Source organism: Dermacentor silvarum, chromosome 1 (genome assembly GCF_013339745.2).
Source record: "Dermacentor silvarum isolate Dsil-2018 chromosome 1, BIME_Dsil_1.4, whole genome shotgun sequence".
Classification (NCBI taxonomy): domain Eukaryota; kingdom Metazoa; phylum Arthropoda; class Arachnida; order Ixodida; family Ixodidae; genus Dermacentor; species Dermacentor silvarum.
The window spans coordinates 264397870-264416029 of NC_051154.1; the positions used below are offsets into that span (position 1 = coordinate 264397870).

At 51.7% G+C, this 18160-nt stretch overlaps 1 protein-coding gene across 5 annotated transcripts in view; it reads right to left on the reverse strand.

Annotated features, from left to right (window-relative positions):
* Positions 1–222: 222 nt before the first annotated feature.
* LOC119437134 (homeobox protein extradenticle) overlaps positions 223–18160 on the reverse strand; it is a 364095-nt gene continuing 346157 nt past the window's right edge. For all 5 annotated transcript variants that reach the window (XR_007464862.1, XM_049660311.1, XM_049660309.1 and 2 more), the window contains one exon: positions 223–2500. Coding sequence is in view for 4 of the 5 variants with exons in the window: in XM_049660311.1 (XP_049516268.1) it covers positions 2420–2500 (81 nt within the window). In the remaining variant the exon portion in view is untranslated. The remainder of the gene's footprint in view (positions 2501–18160) is intronic.

The window sequence follows — 18160 nt, forward strand, 5'->3', positions numbered from 1 at the left end:
ATCACTATACACCAACTCATCAGGGAGCGCTGAAAAGAAAGAACAGAAATTCATCGCACGCAGGTTTCGTACAGACGTACTGCGCGTCTCATAGCCAGGCGCTTTTATAGTAACGTGAGCACAGGCAGCGACGTCTGCAGGAGGCCTGCTGTTATGTGTAAGTGTGTGTTCGTGACGAGATAGGGGGGGGGGGGGGGGGGCAAAAGAAAAACAATCCAGAGATCCCTTTCATCCTTTTTGCCCATCTGCATTTTCTTTTCGTTTATTCGGTTCCACCACACACGAGAGGTGAGAGGCGCTTCGGGATGAAATGGACAAATGAGGCGGGCGCAGGTCACGCGGCAGCTAGCTGGACACGTCCGGCGAACCCAACATCAGGAACAGCAGACATTACCGCAGCTTACAGGCGTGGTTAGAGAAACACGCTGACTGCGTATTTTTTTTTTTTTTAATCTACGACCACCAACGGAAGCATGGAACAGAGTTTTCTGTAACACTCAGTCGGAAGGTCTGCATTGCGCCGCGTGACACAGTGCGAACTGGGGATCAAGGGAAAACGATAGTAAAACCAATCGTTATCCCATGAATTTGGAGCAGCGTTGCGTGCAAAAACAAACGAGCTTACATCTAACCCACTCGTGATCGGTGCTAGCAGGCAGACAACGTTAGATTCGGTCAATCAACGCTACCACATCGGAAACACCCAGCTGCTATCGCAAAAAATAATTCATGGCTAAGCGGCAGTAGCGCCAGCGAACCTTCCGTGCGACCCGCCACAAGTGGTATACCAGTTGGTTTGTAGAGTTGGAATACGCTTTTGCAGTAAGCTGATGGAAACGCTAGTGGGTGGGGATGTGTCGACTTATGGGCCGGAATGCACGAATCTGTTCGCACGCAAGAGCGGTTCGTAATAGGCACCGCCTAATCCTGATAGCAAACATATTAATGGCGAGGCGTCCCGTCTAATCACAAGCAGTTGTTGCGAAGCATTGTGAACTCAGCCTCGGACTCGGACCACTCGCGCCACGCTAATGTAAAGGAAACCTACTCGTGTAGGGGGAGTCTAGTCACGTGTTCTTTGGATTGCAGCAAAGGCGCTAGTGTACCGTTTTCAGTATTAATACTTTGGGAACCTTGGCTTTATATATCATTTATGTACCTATGCTTTGCCCCCTATGAATAAACTTCAACACCAAAAAAAAGCTCGCAAGTCTCGCGACAAGCGCAGCATTTCGCCCAGCGTTCTCCGTATCGAAGCGTCGCGGGCTTCGTCTGCCTGGTGCAAGCAGTGCGCCTGCTGCACCACAAAACTTCCTGTCGCATCTCATTGGCAGACGACAATGCTGGAATTAAATGCAGCTTCTCTAATCGCTTCTTGACGCTAGCTTTTATACGTAGAATTTATTGCGTATTTTACAGCAAAACGGTTTCAGACTTATTATCGGAACTGGAAAATTGCTGGCAGACGATACGCCCTAGAATTGCGAACTAATGCGCGGACTGCCATTGTCTTTCTTGCTAGATAAATTAGGCGAGAAACATTCGGACATTAAAACTGGGAGTCTCCCAGGTATACCTGCGTTTGTTAGACAAAGCGTGGGTATCTACAACGTCCTTAAAACTGGCATAGATTTTAACAAACACAACTGGCCTGAAAAATCCGCTTTGTTATATCGCACTGAGAATTAAAATCGCCCGGACCTAAACCTACGCACGGAAGGTGGTGTTTCCGTAGCGGTTGCGCCGATTTGTGGATAGCGCCACTTACACAGATCATCTGAAACCTCATTCTAATTGCAATGCTATGCTGTAAACCTGCAATCACTTTTACGCTAATCGCACACGTCTGTTCAATATGTACACCACCGATCACGTTGAGCCAAAAGCACAGCGAAACCTACGACACATGTACGTCAGGGAGAAAAGTGTTTCCGCAGTCGGCACGGCCGCCGCGCTTTGCTGACAACGTGCCCGCTGCACGTCTTCATCGCGCTCCCTTAATCAGCACTGGTGGTCGACTCACCTGGCTCGGAAGAGCCAGATGCCACGTGACCTACGCTCCACCCCGCACGTATACAGCGCTACCACTACGACAGTCCAGCCGAAACGCCGCTCACCAGAGAGTCCATTCCGCGCGGAATCGTCTGTTTTGTCTCTCTCTCTTATTTAATGTTTTGTCGTGCCCTATATATATGATCAGCGTCTTCGTAGCGAAGCCACGGGTCGCCGCGTCACTCCAGAGACGGATAATGATGAGAAGGGCGCGCGCTCCAGGATGGCGCACAACGAGAGATGAAGAACGGTTTCGTAGTTTTTGTTTTTTTGTTTTTCCATTCGCGACGACGACGACGACGACGACGACGACGACGACAACGACCGGTGAAAGTGGGTGGGATGGAAGGAGGACGGGACGCTCCTCTCACATGGGGGGACTGAGCGGCGTGGAGCTGTCACTGTGCGGCGGCGGACTGTAGGCCATGGCGCGCACCCCGTGGGGAAGCTGCAAAGAGAAAAAAAAAAAAAAAAAGAGCGCCACACAATTAGGAGACGATGGCACACTTTTTAAACGCAGGCAGAGAATAAAAGGATTAGCACGGCGCGACGCGCAGCCGCACGTTAATTATTGGTGCGAAAACGTCAAATGGCTCATTGAGCGAAAAAGCCGGCGTCTGTAGCAGCGAACCGGCACCTCAATTCCCATTGGCTGCGACGCCGTGGCACGAGCAGAGGGGGCGAAAGGGGAAAACCTGCTGCGGCAGTAGCGCGCCAGGCGTTGCGTGAGGGGAGAGGGCATCACCGCGACGTACAGCCACCCAAATCTTTAACTAGCGTGCGCGAGCGGCGACTTTCTGTGCGCCAGCACCTTAAGTTAGGAACAAAACTTACAAATGACTATGCTATCTTCACGAGCTTTGTGAGAATAGTCAGATAGCATAGTCATTTGTAAGTTTGTTCCTAATTTAAGGTGCTGGCGCACAGAAAGTCGCCGCTCGCTCTCGCAAGCCTGCGTTAACCGAGCGCTCCTTGTCAGCGCAAGCTCTCGCCTAGCTGCGTCCCAACTGCGCCTTGGTAAGGCCAAATCAAAACTCGCCAAGCGTCTCAACGCGCTCGCTTGCCCGCGAGGACTTCATAACTCGAAGGACCACTCAGCGGCGTTCAATTGGACATTAATGTTTTCGCTTTCACAACTCGAAAGTGCTTAAGTGTCCTCGGATTTTTTATCCTACACTATCGATTTTTTTTTTATCCTACACACTTTGAGTGAAAGTCACCGGAAACGTACACATTCGTTGTTTTCACCACTGACATGGGATTCGTGACAAATAACGACAGCATGTACCCCGTTTCTGGTAGAACGACACTCCAGAAAGAGATGTGATACTGCGAATTGCTGCACAAAGGCGACATGAGTGATTGTGCTGGTGCTCACGGTCAGGAAAGCAGTCGTTCTTGAGTCCTACGTACCTCTATATGCGCCCCCATAAGCTGCCCCAACGGGGAGGGCCTCAGCAGCGAACCACAGCTGCCCGTCAGAGTAAAAACGTGTTCAAACCACGCGTCGAATCGTTCAGCGCTTTCCTGTGCATTTTCACATTGTCAGGCCGAGACCGTCACAAAGCTCACGACTAGCTATGCTCGCGTTATCGCACACCCGCGCCCAATATAGTCGAATAGACAGACCACCACTTCTAGGTACCTTCGAGCGCGAAAATGAGCTGTGGCTGTTCAAATTGCACAAAGGTATCGTTTACCGGAATGTTAGGTTCGGACAACCGCATGCGGAACAAGAAACCATGACGGCATCAAAAAACTTTAGCGATAAATAATCTTCTACATTGTCGCAAAAGTATGAAACACCGTAAAAAAAATAAATGAAGTTATGGGGTTTTATGTGCCACAACTACGATATGGTAATCAGGCACGCCGTAGTGGGGGACTGGACCACCTGGAATTCTTTAACGTGCACCTAAATCTAATTACGCGGGTGTGTCCGCATTTCGCCGCCATCGAAATGCGGCCACCGTGGCCGGGATTTGATCCCGCGACCTCGTGCTTAGCAGCCCAACACCATAAGCAACCACGACGGGTGAAACACCGTTGGTCATTCACTGTTAAGAAACGCGCACGCAATTTTCTTTCTTGTTGTTCTGTGAAACAATAACATCGCGAGCGCGTAAAATGCATTTCAAGAAAAAGACAGATACCGAACGCCGCTGCATTCAAGACCGACGGGATATATAGAGGACGCTGTGATCGCGGCTGCACACTAGAAATTACGGGCACAAGTGCGCCGCCAATAGATAGCAGTTGTAGGTTAAGAGGAGCGCGAGAAAAGCGCTTTCGAGGCTTCGCTCTCTCAGAGGCGGTCATCCCCCACGGTCTGCCGGATTCCGGCCAAGGAAGCGCGCGGGCTCAGAGAGCAGGAAAAGGAAGGAGCCACGGGCATCGTCCGGCAGAAGCCGTTTTCGATACGCCGGGGGCGCAGCGCCCATAAATCCCCGCAGAGGTCCCCTCGACGACGGCCGCGGAGTCCTGTCGCCGACACCGCTAGCCTCCTTCCCCGTGGCGGAGGACAAGGGAGCCCCTCATATAAGAAGACTCGGCACATCGCTTCCCTTGGCTACAGCCGTGCCCCATCCTTCGAGAACCCTCCCCTCTGCCCTCCAAAGTCGGCGCCAGGCTTCGTATCAGCCCCCGGCCAGGAGTGCCGCGCCGAGAGAGGAGCGCCATTACGTTAGGGCGGCGGTAGGCAGCAGGCGAAGCGTTATCAAGCGGCCAGATGGCGTGGGTCCAGGCGGCGGCACCTCTCTTTTCGGGGTGCCACCCGCTCCCCTTTTCCTTGCCGTTTCGCGCTGGCCCGGCCGTTGTTGGACTCCCGAGATAAGCCACGGCTTTCCCCTCCTTCCCAAATCTCCCTACGCCGCCTCCTTTCCTCGTCTTCTCAGCACCGCGTAGTCGTCGTTGGCCACAGCGGACAAAGGTGGCGGGGGGGCACGGAACTGCGGCGAAGAATGGCGTAACCTACCTCTGTCCCCCCCACTACTTCTGTCACCTCACCTCCGAACCCCGCCGGCGTATCGCGCAGTAAGTACTGCGCCGGCCAGCCTCATTTCCAAACCGGGTTACGGCAGGGGCGTCGGCCCACACACACTCGTACGCGCAAGTTCCGTGCAGCACAGTCGAGAATGGGCAGAGCAACAGATTAAAATGTGCCACTAGTAGGCATGCCAATTTGTTACCTAATATCGAAAGGGCTTAAAAAGTAGCTAGCACATTTGCTAATGATTACGAAGAGTGCGACACCGACAAAGTGCCAGTAGCACTTTATAAATGCCTGGAGTTTTCACTTGACACGAATTCTCAGAGCCGAGCGTCGACGCAAACTTAGCGAAAACATGCTCTCTCTCTACACCACCTTTCCTAGCTGGTGCGTTAAGCCAGCAAAACTTCCGACGAGAAGTAGCACATCAGGCGGCGAGTGCCACAACTACACGAAGTGCACTGCCTAGCGATACGAACGGTAAATCGAAATTTGTAGCACAATCTCAATAGGGACATACAGACATAGGTCAAAGCGTCAGTTATTTCAAGGAATTTCGAGTAAGAGCCCTAGATTTAGGTATGTATAACACTCAGGTTATGTGTACCACCATCACACCAGTGCATGGCACTCAGGATTTAGGCACGTGCTCATAGACCCGATGCACTTACAAACGAATGGTACACCCCCTTAGGCTACGGCTGTAATTTCTTTATCCCTTCTCTGGCCAAGGTCATGCAGGATTACCGCAGAAGCGGGCCGAGAAGCACTCAGTGGCAAAATAATTCCGCACAAACCTATAGCATTGTCCACGAACTGCTCCGAGCTAGGACCTCTGGGTCTAGCGACGGCAACGGAGTGATATCCCTGTGACCACCAGCGCTCGCCAAATCGAAGGTGCGTGCGTACGTCGTCACGCCTGCTGCTCTCACACAGAAAAGCGGCACACGCGACAACCGATGGCGCGGTCCGCTTTCGCGGGCGTAGGGTGCGCGCCGCACTGCGTGGAACTCTGACGAGATGGAGCACGGTACTGCGCTGGGCTTTAGTAACTCCGAGGGCGATAACGGGAGGCCTGGGACGACAGGATCCCCTCGCCCACTTCTCATGTCCCTCGCCGGAAGTAGGAAGCCCGTGGCCTAGAGGCAAAGATGGTGCAGTGCCAAACAGCGCCATGACCCTCCGGCGCCCCTGTTACGCTATCCGCTCCACGTACGCGCTTCCGGTGGCGGCCAGAGAGAAATAAACCGGCATAGCGAAGGAAAAGAGGGCGTCCTCAGCGCTGGAAAAGTGGCCAAATGGCTGCCACAGATCGAATGCCATGGACGTACACAGAAACAAAGTCGTGCAGGTGCGCGGGCGCGGTACCTAACAGATTTTGGGTGCATGCCTCAAAAGTAGACGCCAGGTTCAGCTAATCACAGACTGTCAGAGTCGAATCAGCGGTAGGCAGGCGAGAGATGTATGAGTGCCCGTTGGTACTTCCTGTGGCTCTCGCGAAAAACGCACTAAACACTGAACTCGCCGCCTTTGCATGTTGTGTCATTGTCGTCAGTCACAATGCAAATCGCGCAGCAGGATCGATCGCGTGAAAGAATTCCGGGACATCAGAGCTCCCGATGCTTTCAGGCACGCTTAATCAATTTAAACATGTTCTGTTTAAAGACATACTTCATTGAATTATTAATTGTAGACGCTTCGACATAGTCAAACACGATATAGGAACCGAGCGAAAAAGTCGCTGAATACGCGCAAAAATGGAAACGCGCTTTAATAAAACGTGTTGGTGGGCCAGTTGGTTCGCGTGCTGACTGCGAAACTAAGCACGAATAATTTACTCTCAGACGCAGGTAAGCTAGCGCTTGTCCTCGTCTGTATACCTGTGTCTCTGTCTAAACTACTCGCGCTTATAGTTTCCCAGGTAAAATGGAAACGCGGTTGCGCACGAAAAATGACCCAAAAAGGCAACTATAGTCTCGCACAAGAGGCCCATACACCAAATATTAAAAGGGCGTCGGACACGCAACCATTTGTACAGTAGAGCACATCTGCTCCTTTTAACTCCAGCGCGGGACGGACGGGGTCGAAAAAGCAGCACACAAAAAAGTCTCGCGCTGCGAGACGCGGCACAAGAAGAGGCAAGAACAGAACACGTCGCTCCGAAATTTCATCGCGCGGCTTTCAAAATCCCGAAACGACATAATAACGCGGGCTGGGAAAGACCGCTTTCGCGCCCCACAAACGACATAACGGGATCATCTCAGCAAAGCCTCCAGTTTTTAAAGACTCGCTCACAGAAAGCCCACTTTCCTCCTCTTTTAGACTCGTCCCTTCGCGCGCCAGTCTTCAAGGAAGTAATGAAGCGCAGTCGGCATTAGGAGAACCATACGTCAGGGCTCGCTGGTCGGGGATGAGAGCGCGCGCTCTGAAATCGGCGCAGCAGAAAGAGAGAATCTCTGCGACGGATCCGCCTCGGCTGCAGTAATGACAGACAAGCGAGATGCTCGGGCGAGGCGAGCTAGGCGACTGCACGAGAGGCGGGCGATATTCGTACACGATGCGCCTCTCTCGCATGTGAGACGAGCGAATTGCTATACTCGCGCACGAAAAAAAAAAAAAAAAAGAAAACAGGAAGGAGGAACCAAACAGAACTCTAGAAAAACAATACAACGCGATATGTCATCCATACAACTTCTACCAAGACGTCATCGTTTTGATGCAGGACGCGGCATCCTAATGCCAACGAAAAATGAGGACTGTCTTCAGAGAGAAAGAAAACAAAGCCCAACAATAATTAAAAAAAAAAAAAACGAAAGAACAGGGCATGTTGAGAAAGCGCCCAAAGTCGCGCTACAAGGGCGAGAAAACGAGCAGGGAGAAAGCAGACGGCAGGCAGAAAGGCGGGCAAATTATTAGTGAACCCACGCGTTCTTGTCGTGGTACGACGCGACACGTAAGCGACGCAGCAGGCTCTCCTCGCTCGCGCTTGACGTCGACACGAGATGTCGGAACGGCACGCCACCCGCGGCGCTGTCAAGCCACCCGGCAGCACAGACCACCGCCGCCAACCACCACGACAACGAGGCAGTGGAGAACGGCAACCGACCACGCCCACCCGCTTTTATTATTATTCTTTTTTTCCCCTGTTCTCTCCACGGCGTGTCGCGTAATTTCTGCTCAAAAGTGGAGAGACGAGAAGATGTCCCAGCGCCATGTTCGTCTTGCCGGAAAGCGCGCGTCAAGTCAGGCGCGGCGAGCTTCAACTTTTTGCCAGAGTCGTCGCCCGGTTAAGACGCCGCCGATAGAAGATGGGGCGAAGAAAAAAAGAAATGAGGGCTTGCGAAGCATCGCGCCAAGCTACTATTCTGCCAGGCGGAGTCGCTCCGGAAGCCAATATCGCCAGTCCGCTGCATGCGCTGTCGACCAACAAAAGACAAACTCCCATCTTCTCCTTCACCCTCGGCGCCCGTTACAAGGCGAAAACAGCGAGCGACTTCTCCTTTTCACCAGCTCGTAGCACGTAAAGAGGAGAGGCACACGCTCAGCGGCGTCCGGCCGCCATAAAATTAGCGGCGACGCGCGGCAGCGAAGGATTTTCTCGTTAAAAGAGAAAAGGACCCGAGTTGCGAAAAAGGGCGGCATAGAAGAGCACGCGCAACCGCCGCCCACGACGACGAACGAGGCGCGGGAGGGAGACGCGACACGACGAGCAGGCAGCAAAGAAAAGAACGAACCCTCCACACTGGCTGCTGCCGTCGCTCGCGGCCCAAATTGCCCGAACAAGAAGTGCGGACCGACGCTGGCTGGCTGGCTGGCTGACTGGCTAGGCTCGGCGTGGTGTCTTGTCTCGTAATTAAAGGAAGTGCAGCAGAACATCCAAGTTTGCATTACAAACCCATTAAGAAACGACTTTTTTTTTTCTTCCTTGCTCGTTCGCGTGGGAAACTACCGAGACGCTTTCGAAGTGAAGCACTTTCCCCCTTCTCGTACGCCCGAATAACTTGAGCGCGAACGAAAGATCTTTTCCTCCATATTCCCCTCCATTTCCGAATCCACCGCGCCCCATTTTTGTTTTTCTATTTCCCTTTTACTCTAAGTTCGCGAGACAAGTCGGCGCCAGTTTCACGTTGCCGTGCACCGCGTGCGCCGTGCGCGTATAGTGCTTTGCTGCGTCACCAGAAGCATTGAACGTGCGGAAAATTGCAGCGTATAAAACGGTTCCTTTCTTCAACTTGGGAACTGCGAGGATCTTGTGTGAGCTTCTGGTATCTAGATACAGTCCGAACTGCGGAGAGGCTCTGGATAACTGCGACTCCTTCTTTTAGTAAGAGCACTAAATGTGATTCGCGCTTCAGGTTGGCCTAGGAGCATACATTGCCCTTCTTTTCTTTATAATGTATGCACTATTATGCCTCACAGGCTACAAATAGAAGCCGATGAACAGAAAAGTGCTGTCGGAATTACAGGCTACAACACTGACTTCCATACGATCTCGTACTATCGTTGTCGTTTCGCAGGTTCTGTGCGTTCGAATAGAAAAGAACCTAAGGAGACACCGCTTTCCAGTTGCGATAAATGTGCCCTGTGACCGCACAACACAGAGCACCCAGCTTCTTTTCGCGCGGCCCTCGTTTCTTTAGTTGCGCGAGAATTCAGAGGCAGCTCGCACGATGTGACACCAGCTTCGGAGAGTAGGCGAAGCATTTAAGTGCACTACTTCATACGGAGTGGGCTGAAGGTTCTGGCATATTTCGACTGTGCACGGTGTATAATTTCCGTCCAATGAAAAAAAAAAAAAAAAAAATCCCACGCGAGCCTACTGCTCCACGCAGCCTTGTCTAATCCCAGCTCTCAAATGCACTCTTTCAGGCCCGCGCAACAGCAACGCCTTAACACCAACACGAGTCAATTCCTTCTTACGCGAGGCTCGTAAAACAAACCCGCATCGCACTGAAAACCGCTGCAGTCGGCAACGCACACACTCCCCCTCCTTGCCCAACAAGATAACGACCGCCGAGAACAGGATCACCCGAGCACTCCAGAAGGCCCGGCCGCGGTACTTAGAACACGATGCCCGGTTTTTAACGTCCATCGATGATGGCTGCGCCAGGAGGTCGAAAGAGGGGAGGAAGATAGGGTCTGCACGGAGCCCCCCCTCCCCTTTGTAAGTGCAACCCGGAACGAGCGGGCGGCTGCTCGTTTTCCGGAGGAACTAAAAACCCCTTCTTTCGCTGCGGTACCCGCGCACGCGACGCGGTTTACGACTTGGGAAGCGCCTTCGAGAACATGCCGCGCCGGTGGTCGACGCCTTCCCCGCAGCGACGACCAGAGCGCCGTCAGGAGCCTTCCCGCTGCCCAAGCGGACCGAAGGTGGCGGAGGAGGGGACCACGTCGTTCGTGTCAAGAGTGAGCGCGCGAGAAACACCGGGGCGCGCGCGGCGCGAAGAACCACCGCACACAAAGGCCGGCTGCACGCACAGCACACGCAACGGGGAGGCCGGAGGGCAGCGAGCCAGAGCCGTTTTTACAGCCCTTACACGCTTACAAGTTGCGCAAGGCCGCGGTCGGCGCGTTGCTGCTGCTGCTGCTGCTGCTGCTGCTGCTGCTGCTGCAACATGAAGAGGACGACGCTGGCTCGGGCGGCACAAGACGGGCTTTTATAGGACCGTTTCCGCCGTCGTTCGGTTTTACGGCCCGCCAAAGGCGCCTGCTCCTGCCGGCAGAGGCGGCGCGCAGCCCTTCGCTCTGGGAGAGAACGGACGCCCCTTACACTGCGCTCTTCCCCGTGTGTGACGTGGACCTATACTGTGCAAGAATGCAAGATGCTAGCACGTGCCTGGGAACGGACAGATGATGTGGTCTTTAATGGAACGTCCAATAATGGCAGTGTGTCCGGTATGCGCGCATAAACGTGTTCATCGGCGATTCCCGCGCACCCTATAGCCACAAAGTTTCGATTTCCGCCGCCGAAGACGTCGCATCAAGCAGCGCCCCCTTTTACTCTGCACCTATTCCGTCCTACAATTTCTAAGAGAAAATCGATGCAGTCAAACCAAACCAAGCTAAAAACGTGCGCGGTTTTACAGTGAGACCAGTGCGACTGGCTGGGTTGCTTTTAGCGGTCTCGAGATATCTATACACACTCCCGTCACACCCTGGCTTCCTTACACGCTCGCGCGCGCCAAGGTGCTCTCGACGCCTTATATCCTAGGCGCGTGAAGAACAGCTAAAACATTTTGTCGTTTGAAAGTCTATATATTTTTAGAGAAAGAGCAACAACGGAAGGCACCCGCGTTTCTCGTGCTCAAGTCAGGCACCGGAGGCGACATTTGTTTTTCGGCTCCCGCGGTCCAGTTTTATGGATTATTTATGGCCGCGCTTCGTATAGCTGCGGTTATGGGACCCTCCGATCTTTTATGACCGGCCGCTCCTTCCTTGCAGACGGCACTCACCGACAACACGAGCGCCGCCCGGCCGCGCTGCCGGCGCGAGGAAAGCCGCAAAATCCCTCCGTTTGAAATCCTTTCTTTTAGCATTTCTGTGTTCGCCGTTACTGTCGTCGTCTGGAAAAAAGAGCGCGAGGCGAGAAGATAGCTTGTTTTGCAAATCGGTCGCAGGCAACTCTTGGGCGCAAACGTGAGAGAACAGCAGCTCGGTGCATTTGAATCAGACAAGCCGCGCACGCACTGGCGAGTGGGCGTTATGCTGCATGTTTCTTGGTCCCTCTCTGGTGTGCTCTCTCTATATAACGAATTACGCGTGTCCAAGAGGCGTCGGTTGCTTTATCGATAACAGTTGCCCGTGAACTTTACCTTCGCAAAGACGAAAATAAATTTAAAAAAAAGGAGGGAGATCTGCGTAACTTCCAAGCGGCTACACGTGTGCGACGTTAGCGTGGAAGAGTTTGGAGAGCAAAAGCACTTGCGTGTGGCGCTGCTTTTTAACCCACAAGTTCTGTTCGTATTGTTCAGTGCGACCGTAAAGGAAATTTACCAACCTCTCGATTGGGAGGGGCCATTCAACATGTCTTTGCAAGGGGTGTAGACGCGTTAAACGTCAAGCGTTACACGTTTCTTACTGCTCAATACATACACTGGCACTTGCAATCCTACGTGCACCGTGAGACCAACAGCGTCTCCATAATTAACAGTGTGATGAAAGCTTTCCAGAAGCATCGCGTCCTCCGATTCCCATGTCGCGTGCTTTCAGCAAAGAAGCTGAGCGCTTGGCAAACCACAGCTGCACTGAAGTTCTTCTATCTCTTGCATTTGAACGCCTGCTTATTGGTTCAGGCCTGTCTCATACAATGTAGCGCGAACCACTGCTTGTTTTAGCGCTCGCGCTTTGTCCATGTACGTAAAAAAAGAAAAGAAAAAAAAAAACCCGGTTGGCTGGAAAGGCGAAGTCCCATGTCGCGCCAGGCCCTTTTAGAAGATATTTCATTTTACCGATGACATGCAGATGACTATCATATCTTGTTGCTAGAGGGACACGGTCGGAACGCTTTGGCAGTGCAGCTGTTCACTGTAAAATGCGGCGGTAACGTGGACTCAGCGATTACACTCATTATTTGCCACTGGAACGCATGAAAATGAGCAGAACACCCATAGACATGCCAACTAGTATGCAGTATAGTCGAAACCTAAGCTCCCTGGCCAGCAATAAAGACAGAGAAGTGCCTCCATGCACAATTGCAACGTGAACGAGGAAGCAGAACCCTGCAGGAACTCACATCATAGTAGCCCTCACAAGGACTCGGCCTTATGATATAGCTAAATGATATTGGCAGTTTTTCCTACAGCATAGCCTTATCCACGACACCTTTTAAGCGCCGATGAAAACGAGTGTCAAAGCGCAAGCTCTCGGTCATTTCGCCAAATTGGTAGCTTCATTTTTGAAAATTATTTTTGTTACTTCCGCTTAGATGGTGCGTTTTTTACCCCTTACTGTAGTGGAGCTTTAGTAAGCAATCCACTTGCCTCTCAAAAGTGACAACGTATCGAGTTCGCTCGATCCAGGAAAGAATTAACACTAGTCGAAAGAAGAAGGTAACCGAGAAGCATCGTATGTGCCCTTAAATTGCAAGTGAAATTAAACTTCTACATTAATCAGGCCTTATCCACCCGAGTCTTGGTGAATCCCCCACAGCAGGTATGAGCCATATTATATGAGGACAAGAAGAAGCTGTCCGAGCATTTCTTACTCAACGATATCGCCGATTTCTGCCGCATATCTGCCATCTATAGATACAAGTACGTAATGAAAATTCTAAAAATTATAGGCTGCTGAAAGACCAGGCGGGTGGCGGCTGTTCTTATGCGTTGGGAGTTGTGAGCAATACAGGAAGCTATACCACACGAAGGACTGATGGTGGCTGAACGTGCTTCTAAACAGGAAGAATACTACACAGATCATTAGCTCGGCGCTCAATTCTCCAGGCAAAATGTGTATGAATACAGTCGCCACCAGAAACAAGGTCGGACCGCTCCAACAGAGAAGCACGCTTTTCAGTCTAGGATGCATGTCGTCTCCACCAGGCCAGCCAAAGGCGCTGGTAAGATTGGATCAGGCGGGGCTTTCTCTTCCCTCCTGGTCCGTTGGCTGGCGGTGGACGAGCACAATACCGCTCGCCCCCGACGATACTCATCCATCCACAGCGCGCTTCTCATCGGCGCGTAATCTTTTGACTTTCGGCTCCACGCTTCGTTCCTCGGCGGAGATGGTTCAGAAGAAAGAATAGAAACGACTGGAGAGCAACGGGTGCTAGGCGATGCGCAAGGAAAAGACAGAAAAAGAAAGAAAGACGGGACGGTTCAGGGTGAGCCAAAGAAGAAACGGAGAAAAACGCTATATCTACTCGGGCTTTCGGGCAGCCAAGGCTTGGCGCAAAGGCATGGATGGACCTTGCGCTGATGGCGCGGTCGGCGCGCGAATATATAGGAACGAGGAGATCGGCGGCCGAAAAGAATGCCCATAGCTCACTCGAGCTGCGGCGGCACTTCTTCCTATATAGCCTTGAAGCGACCCTCCTTCACTAGGCTGCAGGATCGCTGCTCACACCGCCCGGCGGCAGCGACCGTGCAGAGGACGCTCGCAGGGCAAGCCACGCCGCGAGGTCAGCAGCGCGGAAAGATAAAAAGTAAATATAAAAGAAACTCCCGAAAAGCGCTACAAATCAGAGAGCATCAGAGCGCAGTCTTCTCGGAACATTTCCTCCAATAACAAAGGGAAGAGAACAAAAAATCAAGACGATATCGAGGGAGGTTGGTCGCGTGCTCGGGGCCCAGCGGTCACCCTCGCGAGCCGCGGTCCGGAGGAGCATCGCGCGGGCAAGAATTTCTAATAAAACCCGGGACCACCACCGAGCCGGGAGCAAAAACAACACGTGAGATACGCGCTGCTGCTGCTCGCAGAAGGGCTTCTCCTCTCCGCGGGGCCGCGTGAGGAACGCCCCTGGAGCGCGAGCGTCGCCGCAACGCTCGCGCAAGCAGCAGCAGGAAAAGAATGACGCGACGCGGGCGCCGGCTCCTCGTTCCTCTTTCGTTATGCCGCGGCTGGTTGCCGAGGGTCGAAGAGGAAACGAAAGAACGACAGGAAGCTGTGGAATCCGGGACGGACCCCGGCGCTTGCGCCACCGGCCGGACGATGACTAACAGCGCTACGCAGCGATGGAGCGGGTTCAGGGGGTGGCGAACAGGGCGGCGGCGGGCGGATTGGAGGAGGTCATCGCCGATCAAGCCCGTCGGCTATGCACGAAGATGGGAGGGGGAGTCAACCCGCTGTCAAGCTTTTTTCCGCGCTGCTTGCCGCCAGAACTGGGCTCGCGCCTAGCTGTCAGTGTCTCCTCGCAGACAACACCGCTTACCCCTCCCCTGCACCCTCCGCAGAAAAAAAAAAAAAAAAAAAAAGAACAGCTAGAACAAAGGGTGCGCGCGCAGTGGCCGTATAGCTGCTGCGTCTCCGAGACACCGCTCTTGTTTTCTCTTGCTTTCGTACACGTATAAAGACCAGCGCACAACACATCGGCCGCGCGATGCGGTATGTAGCTATATAACACCGGGTCGCAAAAATTCCAGAAAGTTTTGCTCCGACCCCGAAAGGAAGGACCGGCGAACTTTACGAGGCGCCTCAGACTTTTGCTGTTCCTTCGCGCGTCTAGTTTCACCTTCCTCTCCTGACATATCATGGTTCCGACAAGCAAGGAGTGACCAGACTTTGCCGGAAGAACCCAAATTTGCAGCGGCCATCCTTTTATCGCCATAACAGGAGATGTGCGACGACAAGCCTGGAAGTAAGGGTAGTCGGTTCGCCGCAGAGAACTTCAGGCGCATGCGCACGCAGCGCCAAAAACAGCAAGTTCAAGGCAGCAAATGGGTAACACAAGGAAATGGGTATTTAGGCTGCGCTCCCTCGCGAAGGAAGCCAAAACATGGCGGACAAGTCGGACAAAACCTGCGAGGACAAGTCGGAATTGACGGCACTATCCCTTACGAAGGCAACTGACAATCGACACTGTCGATAAAGTTTCCTCATCAAAATATATACAGCCGAACGCCTTATAACGAAGTGCCTGGAGCCTCCGAAACCATTCGTTATACGGATCACTTCGTTCAAAGGTCGCGCACCGCACAGATCACAATAGAACCGGTACAAAAGTGTTCCTTCGTTATACACGTCATTTCGTTGTATACAGGCGCTCGTTGTAGAGGAATTCGACTGTACTCGTACAGTGACCGCAGATGGATTGGTCAGGGATGCGTCATGAGCCGCACCAGCAGGCCGAACTCAATAGGGGTAGGTTTACTTACATGTACCATGAACCCGTATAAAGTAAACGCAATTCCCTAATTCGCAAGTGCGCTTCTCAGCATTGTACTACATTTGCTCAACCAACGCCGGCACCGGTCATGGTTCAAACGAAGACGAAGTGCGATCTACGTATGCTGGGGATTGTGTCTTGCACATAAACCGGTTTCATCGCGAGAACCATGCCTACATTATCCGTCTCATAATGCAAGCAAACTGTGCTCGAACCGCGCTGATTTCGAAAATAACTACACAGCGATTAGCTTTGCACGCTGTCTCCCGGGAAAGCTATAGCTTTATAATTATGAAAAGTTTCCTTCGGTGGAGTATCGCACCATCATGCTGAGGCTGTGGATTCAGCTTCCCATCAGTGGCAAGTTTTCTTGAACATTTATTTCCCTTCTTCTTTCTATAAGAATATAAAGCATATCGCAGACTTAACCATCATTCATAATTCCGCATACAGATATTTTAAAAAATTCACTATGCTTTCTCTGGCTGCGTTGCCTGTTGGCTTCGCATAGTTGTTACAACGTCCTCGGTTCCCGTTATTCCTCTCGCTTATTACAATAAGATAATGACGTCATGGTGTCGCCGCACAAGTGACATTGATTATGTCGGCGTGGTGCGCGACATCTCACCCTAACCTAAATACCCTGCGCTACCTTAGGTAGTCCGACGCTTCGAAAGTGAGCGTCGATGGGTTCGCTCGATGAGTGCACGGAATCTGCATACTAGATTTGGTTGGCCGGACAAGGGATGTGAAGGCGTCGCCCAGGGAGGGCAACGCAGACAGGTCGACTAACTGCGCCGGCTAGGTCTTGGGACCGCTCCGCCGGGGGAGTATAGAAACCAGCGATGAAAAGGCAGCAAGGAGTCACGAAAAATTTCGCACTGTTCTCATATTTTCTGAATGTAATTTCGGCTTGCTTGATTTTTCTTCTTTGTCTTTACATACACGTAAACCTTACCTTAAGAGGAAGCCTTAGCTCGTGGCCAACCCCGAAGCCGCCTATTCAAATACAAGTAAGACGTAGAAATGCTTATATGGAACAATCCCTGGACTGATTTAAATGAAGTTGGTTGCACTTGAGAAAATAAGCTATTTTCTATATTGAGTGTAGGAATTTTGAGTTAGGGCCTGAATTTTTTTTTACAATAATTGCCAAAAATTGGTAAGCTTTAGAAAAAAATAAAAACGTGCAGTTTACAAATATGTAACTCTCCACCAAAAACAGGTATCGCTGTTCTGTAAACTGGAAGCGTTACAGAATCTAAAGCGGACGAATAAGGCATATGAATTTACAGCCAACGTGAATGTTTAACACGGTTTACAAGGGTTTTGAAAACGTCAGCCACAAATTAAAGGTACATTCAAGAGGAGCGAATAATACATCTATTCTGTCCGCTTTAGAAGCAGGTGCAGTTTACAGAATCATGATATTTTTTATTAATGAGTTACATAGTTGTTAACGTGATAGTATCGTTCTTGAAATTGAAGAAAAAAAAATATCGACGCGCTAAATAAAAAAATTCGGCTTCCTACAATCACTAAATTTTAACCTTTTCTATTAAAATGAACAAGCCTCATCAAATTCGGTGCAGCGGTTACCGAGAAAAACGACTTCTCCTAAGTTTCACAATGAAATCGTCACTCCACTTCTTGCTCGGCATCAACACGGGACAGCGGCGATCTCCGAAGAGCGGCCTGGTAGAGACGTCGAGGCGTCCTGGATCGATGAAACTCTTCCTGGCCTTGACAGCGTGGTGCGGTTGCCCCGGTTATTGCTCTATAATGAGGTGGTCTTAGTATTCCCTCGTAAGTTTAGATAGGCCAGCAGCACGCACTTTAACATAAATGGAAAATTTCGGGACTGAAACCGAAATGTGCAGGTTAGAAGAAACAAAAGGAGCATCCTCACATCACCCGCACACGACAGACACACAAGCGTATTTTGATCTGCCATGCATCCTAAAACGAGGAGAGAGGGCCCGTCGTACCTCACTACTTATTTTGCAGCCCTTTATCGCGCTGCTAAGCCAGGTTGAGAAAGTGTGCGTAATTCGCACCAAGAAAAGCGTGCACGTATTGGAGCAATCCTGACGCTTATCGAGTACAGCATCTTCCCGGCATAAGCTCGCAAGAATTGTACGCAATATTCGCCTATAGTTCCCACCGGCTCTCGACGAAAGCCTAGGAAATCTACACAAACAAGAAATGAACGCCCGGTACCGTTCTCTACGTGGGTCTCCGAAACTTTTCTTATCACCGGCACGTCACGTTCGAATCGAAGCGCGCAGGGTATACGGAAG